Source organism: Euphorbia lathyris, chromosome 4 (genome assembly GCF_963576675.1).
Source record: "Euphorbia lathyris chromosome 4, ddEupLath1.1, whole genome shotgun sequence".
NCBI classification, from domain to species: Eukaryota; Viridiplantae; Streptophyta; class Magnoliopsida; order Malpighiales; family Euphorbiaceae; genus Euphorbia; species Euphorbia lathyris.
This window is the reverse complement of record NC_088913.1, coordinates 45,764,108-45,771,490: the sequence shown is the minus strand read 5'-3', so window position 1 is coordinate 45,771,490 and position 7,383 is coordinate 45,764,108. Positions and strand designations below refer to the sequence as shown.

The 7,383-nt window shown below is 29.7% G+C and overlaps 1 protein-coding gene across 1 annotated transcript; it reads left to right on the top strand.

Moving 5' to 3' along the window:
• The first annotated feature begins 4,350 nt into the window (after nucleotides 1–4,350).
• On the top strand, nucleotides 4,351–4,951 carry LOC136227309 (arabinogalactan protein 23-like). Its single transcript, XM_066015950.1, has one exon. It carries the CDS (start codon nucleotides 4,442–4,444, stop codon nucleotides 4,721–4,723), a length of 282 nt encoding a protein of 93 aa, XP_065872022.1. The 5' UTR covers nucleotides 4,351–4,441; the 3' UTR covers nucleotides 4,724–4,951.
• Nucleotides 4,952–7,383: the final 2,432 nt, after the last annotated feature.

Below are 7,383 nucleotides of genomic sequence, written 5' to 3'. Positions count from 1 at the left end.
ATTTTTATCTAATGAGGACAAACTGTATATATGCCAAACAGGGTTGTTCCGAGGCTGGATGATTTTTTTTTTATTACAAGGAATAGATACAAATTTAGTCATATGGTTATTAGAAGTGAGCAATTAGCATTCATGCACAAAATAATGCAACTTTAAACCTAACGTTTATCAATTGGTACAGTTTCAAGCTTAATTGATGAAAATTTATGTGTAATTTCTTGTTCTATCCTCGCTCTAACCTCCACGGTTCTGGTTACTCAATATGGTTTGAAGTTACACATTTTATGTTAATGGAAAAAATTCATTTTTAATCAATTGGGCTTGAAATTGCACCAACTCGTAAATTAGTACCGCAGTAGTAACGAGTATACTAACTAGAATTATTTATGTACTAAAATAACAAATATCTGTGTAAAATTGTAAGAAGTAAATAAATATATTATTTTTTATATTGAATATATATATATATATATATATAGATTTTTTAAAATGAATTGAAATTTAAATTTAAGAAAAAAAAGTGAAATTGGATAATAATAATAATAATGGAAAAAAAATCAAATACTTATTTTTCATTGAATATATAAATTGATAATTTAGATTTAAAGAAATATAAAAATTATAGTAATAATTCATGATGGAAAAAATATATTGTGATAAAATGAGGGGGGGATGAATTGAAAGTAATTAAAAAATAGAAAGAAAAAAAAATGAAACTAATTAAAAATGGGAATGATGAGGTTCGAACCTCAAGTTAAAATGAAATTATTAAGCAACTCCTCATACCTACTGAACCAATTAATTCTAATGTTACATATGCATTTCTGTATTTATAAGTAAACTATAAAATATTTTTTTAGACCCTAACCGGTATGGGCTCTGGACGGACGCTCCTCATTTGATAGCCCAGAACCGGTCCTGACATAAAATAGTAACCTTACAAAAACTAATAACCATACAAATAAATTGTATGAATTAGTATAAATAAACCTTTTTGAAGTATTTGTAATTTTGTCCCATCAATGGAACAAACAGTAAAACAATCATTAGTATGCATAAATAAATGAATAAAAGCTTAACTTTTAGTTTTATCAATCTTTTGTTTTTGTCTGAATGAGAATGAATAAAACTTTGAAATCAGAAATAAAATGTTGATTAAATAATTAAGATTGTCAATTGCATTAAAAAAAACTCGGGATAAAGTGTAAAAATACCCCTAACGATTACAATCAGAGCAATTTTACCCTTAACGTTTAAAATGGTGCAATACCTCTAACGTTGGTAACCAAGATCATAAACATTTGAGTCATTTTATCACTCAATAGTGACAGTGACTGATCATAAACATATGATTGGACATGAAAAAAAATTAAAAAATATACTGTCTATTTTACGAGTTGAACAAAAATGAATTCAAAATATTTTACCGAATTAATAAATATTAACCTCCAATTTTATTATTAAATTCACAAAAAAATATGAAATCTTTTTTTAAAAAATGAACTAATATGCAATTGGTGTATGATAAGAAACAAAATATATGCTTTTATATAATATCTGAAATTGACCCAACTAGTCAACATTAAGGGTAAAATTGCTTTTCACTGCGAATCTTACTTAGGAGTAAAATTTGCCCAATTTTTTAGATATCAGGAGTAAAATTGCTCCTGGATGTAAATGTCGAGGTATTTTTGCACATTATCCTAAAAAACTGTCTATTCTTGTCCTATTGCATGCAATAACCCCATATTTTTATTCAATTGCATTCAATAACAACAAAACTTCAATTTTTCATAAACTTTTAAGAGTTACTAATTATTTATTTATTTGACATGTGGTGGAACATATGTTTTATTTTTCCTATCTAACAAATTTTATGAAATAAAGAGTTATTAGATATAATTGGATAAAAATACTAATCATTTAAAACTTTTAAAAATTCACGGAAGAAATTGAAATTTTGGCCAACCAGGGAAGCTAATTAGGCCTAATAAATCATATAAATTACCTTGGGTCAATTACATGAATATCATAATTAAATACAAAATTACAATTAAATGATATCACCAAACTTAATTCTTATTATGTCATTATTTTCTATATATTATGATTTTACATGGTAATTTAAAGATTCTAGACTCCAATTCATAAACTATAAACCGTAAACAATATATTATAGACTTCTAATTTATAAATTCTAATCTTTAAATATATTAAAAGTACTGATTTTAACTAGTTTGACATAATCCAAAATTATGACTTGACATAGTTGTAAATAGTTTTTAAAATATGAATTTCTGTGTAATTTTCCCAATTACCTTTACAAAATCATATATTACCAATTCTATTTAAGCCCGCACTGCAGGAATCGGGATGATGATGTCATCGAAGGATTTGAGATTTTTCTTCTTTTATGTTTCATTAAAACAAAACGATGTCGTCTCCTACTTAATCCAAATTGCACCATTTTGTTTAAGAGAAGACAAAGTAAAAACCGAGACATTACTCTTTCTTCAACTTTGTATATCTGCTAACGTAAATTATACCTATGGCCACTGAACTTCAATTTTTAACAGTATGACCATTAAACATTACACTTTTTAACACTGATGGCCACTCAACATCTCAAAAGGACCGTTGACGGCCTCACAATAAAAAAATTCGAAGAGTTAATGATATCCCAAGGAACTTTAATTCTTGAAAATTTTCATTTTGAGGTTATGTAGGTGTTTTTTGGTTAGGAGAGAGAGTAAATTTGTAGAGAGAGAAAGCTCCAAAAAAGAATATTTTTATTCTTGAATATTTTTATTTTGAGATCGTTACCGGTAATTTTGAGGAATTAGTTAAAGTTCAATGGTCACCGGTGTTAAAAAGAATAAAGTTCAATAGTCATATCCTTAAAAATTAAAATTTAATGGTCACAATATCAAAATAAGTAAATTCAGTAGCCATGGGTGTAATTTACCCTCTGCTAACCAGAGAAGCAATTCACCGCCGACCATGGATGGAAAAACTTCAAAGCTTCAAACCATACTATTTTGACCCCATTACCCACATTACCACATTGTAGATCTCAAGGAGTGTTTGGTTAGTCAAAATTAAAGGAGGAAATGGGAATGATAATGAATGATTCCATTTCTCTGTGTTTGATTTTATAATTTTAATTGAAGAATGTGAATCACATTCTCTTTCCTTCACCTCAATCAAATTTCATTTCCATTGACTTATTAATTTAATTAAAAAATTAATCCCACCTTATTTTGGTTTCAAATTAACTGTACATCCTCCACTATTTACATCCACGATTTCCACGATTTCTTTTGTTGATCAAGTATAGCTATAGTTTTAATTAATTTTATTTTTTTTGGTAGAAACTATAGTTTTAATTAATAATAAGCCATAGTTTTAATTATTTATTTTTTATAAAGACAAGGATGGTTATATTATATTATGTTTTATATACTAATGTATTTATATTATAACATTGAATGTGGTTTTCTTTTGAATTTATAATACCATTTTCTTTATTTACAGTAATAGTAATAAAAATAAAAATAAACTTATCAATAAGAAACCATTAAATTTATTTTAATATATTAGATTTTTTATACTAATGAATGATTTAATATTTTTTATATTTATTTTTAATTGATGTTATAATAATAAGAATTATTTGCTAAATTATTTTTAATATATATTGTATTGTATTTATTATGATTCAGATCATTAAAGAACTAAAAACTTCAAAAAGAATTTCGTTCCGATTCTAGAATGAACCAAACATAATAAATAAATAGTCATTCCGATTTCGATTCCATCACATTCCAATTCCGATTCTGTTTCCGTTTCCGAAGTTCAGACCAAACACCCCCTAAGAGTAGTTTGTCATTCCATGGGGATTGGATATGGATAAAAGTTAGGGAAAAATACAAAAATAAACCTTATAGTTACACATGTTTTCGAACAACACTCATGTGGTTTAAAAGTTTGTGAAATGGTATCATGTACTTCATTCCATTAGCAAATACGTACCAAATTGACTAACGGTGTTAAAAGTCAAAAGAAAAAAAGTTAACTTGATCCTTATATTTATTTATTTTATAAATTAACCCCTTTATTATCTAATTATCACAAATAAATCCAAAAAAAAAATTAAAAATCAAATACACCATCGTCTCCGTCTCTTTAATTTCTTATGTATTTATTTATTTTTCTTAAAAAAATAATTTATAAAGGTAGAAATAATTAAGATTTAAATGTGATTTCTCTTTTCACCAAACAATTGGATTCTCTCAACTAATTCCATGAACATGACTCATTCAAACTAAAGAATAAGCAACTTCATAACCATAAAAAAAAAAAATAGCAAAAACCACAAGAAATTAAGGAAAACAATAATCTGTCTAAATTTGTGGAAGAAAACAAGTATATAAACCAAACAATGCAGGCATTTACATTCAGGCTGCAAGGAATTAATAAACTCCAGATTGATTCGGCTGAAGATTTTTTAATAAATATCTCCACCGTATCGATCTCATCAATAATGGAAATGAAGAAGATTGCATGCGCCGTCCTCTTCGCCGCTGCCTCCGCCAGTGCAGTGATGGCCCAGGAGGCTCCTGCACCTGCCCCTGCAGCAAGTGCTGCCTCCATTAGCTTGCCGGCCGTCGGATCTTTGATCGGTGCCTCCCTTGCCCCGCTCGCTGCCCTCTATCTTCAATAGATTAAATTCTTTGAAGATGAAGAATAAAAAAAAAAAAAAAAAAAAAAAGACAAACAGATGGAGAGGGAGAGAAATATCTTGAAGAAATTAAAGATGGTGTTTGGTTAGAATTTCTTTACTTTTACATCTTGATGTACTCTATCGGGGGAATTTCTCTTCCTCTCATTTGTTTGTTTTCGTGTATATCCTTTTCCAAATTGAATAAAGCGAGCTTCTTTTTTTTTTTTTTTACCGAGGTTAATTAAGGGTTTGTTTGGTTCAGTTGTTAGCTAACAGCTAGGTTGCTGTCAAACAGTTGCAGTAAACTGTTAGCTGTTTATTATTAGTTATCTAATTAGTAGTGTTTGGTAAAATTATATTGAGTTGTTGCTATTCGGATTTAAAATGTTTAAAATTAACATGTTTTAAATTAATCAACGATGAAATTATAAAAGGAAAAATGTGAAAAAATGCTCATAACGTTTACAACTATTACTCTTAATGTCTAAAATGGTGCAATTTTACCCATAACATTGGCAGCTAAGAGCAATTTTACCCCTAACATTGGCAAGTTGGGTCGATTTCAGATATTATTAGAAAATATAGGTATTTTATTTATTATTATACACCAATTGCACATACCAGTGGTTCTAAAAAAAGATTTCATATTTTTTTTGTGATTTAATAATAAAATTGAAAATTAATATTTATAAATCCGATGAAATATTAGAAATTTTTTTGTCCAACTCGTACAAAAAACAATATATTTTTCTTATTTTCTTAAAAAAAATTCACATCTAATCATATGTTTGTGATCTGTTACTAACAATAATAAAATCATGCACATATGAAGTGTAGATGACAATATTTATGACCAAGAAGATAGTTTGATAAATTATTTCTCAAATTGACCCAACTTGTCAATGTTATGGGGTAAATTACATACGTGGTGTACAACATTTACCCTAAATCACACTTTGGTCTATAACCAAAATTTTGTCACACTAAACCGTACGAGCTTCAGGTGACTTCCCACTAAAGTGTATAGCCGGTTTTTGTAACTGGTCAACGTTACCACGTCATCAATTTGACTATTCTAAAAGTCAAAAATTGACATACCTATTGTGAAATTACTAAAATGTCCCCATCCTCTTCCTCTCTCACTTTTTTCCTTTCTCTCCCTCACTCGTCTTTCCTTCCCTGTAACCATTGTCATCAGCTCACCTCGCACTCTTTTCCTTGCTCTCTCCTTCAACTCTTCTCTCTCTCTACCATTTCTCTCTCATAAACTGAATTTTATTTTATTTTGTTATACTTTTCTTTTCCGTTTGTTTTTTAGTTCTATTGTTATTTTGTCATCATCTTCTTCTTTATTCTCCTTGTCTCACAAAACCACACTTACTCTCCAACAAAGACTTCAAACCGTGGTCCAAAACCAGTCCGACTGGTGGGCATATGCCGTTTTCTGGCAAACAAACACCGATGAAAACAGCCGGATTTTCCTCACCTGGGGAGACGGTCATTTTCAGGGAACGAGAGATAATTCTCCAAAATTAGCCAACATTCCTAAAAGGGCCATGAAGGAAATCCAAGCTCTCACCGGCGATAATCATGAATTTGATGTCTCCATGATGGACGGAAATGATCTTGACGATTCTGAATGGTTCTATGTTATGTTGCTCACTCGATCTTTCTCCGCCGGAGATGGAATTCTCAAGGAGGCGCTTACTACGGGCTCCCTGGTGTGGTTAACCGGTAGCCAGGAGCTTAAATTTTATAACTGTGATGCGATAGAGCCAAAGAAGCGCAAATGCACGGCGTTGAGATGCTTGTTTGTATACCTACATGTAACGGAGTTCTCGAATTGGGATCTTCCTATTTAATCCCGAAAAATCCCTCACCTCCGATTCAATTACTTGATATGAATTTTTTACTCTTAAACTGAATTTTACTTTATTTTGTTATATTTTTCTTTTCTGTTTGTTTTTTTAATTCTATTGTTATTGCTCATTAATGGTAGAGAGAGAAATGGTAGAAAGCGAGAAGTTGAAGGAGAGCGGAGTGAGCAGTGAGGGAGAGAAAGGAAAAGAGTGAGAGATGAGCTGATGACAATGGTTATAGGGAAGGAGAGAGGAGTGAGGGAGAGAAAGGAAAAGAGTGAGAAAGGAAGGGGATTGAGACATTTTAGTAATTTCACAATAGGTATATCAATTTTTTACTTTTAGAATAGTGAAATTGATGACGTGGCAACGTTGACCATCGTTGACCGGTCATAAAAACCAGTTGTATACTTTAGTGGGAGGTCATCTGAAGCTCGTACGGTTTAGTGTGATAAAATTTTGGTCGTACACCAAAGTGTGATTTAGGGTAAAGATTGTACACCACGTATGTAATTTACCCCAATGTTATGTGTAAAATTGCTTTTACCTGCCAAAATTAGGGGTATAATTGCACCATTTTAGACGTTAAGGGTAAAATTGCTCTTAGCTATAAATGCTGGGGGTATTTTTGCATCTTATCCTATTATAAAATAAAAAAATGTGTTACACAAATTAATAAAAATAATCTATATAAAAAAAATAAAAATTTATTGAACGCAAAAAAAAACCTTGTTTTTTCCGGTAATTATGTTGTAGAAATATAAATAATGTTAAAGGATAAACATATTGGGTGGAAATAAG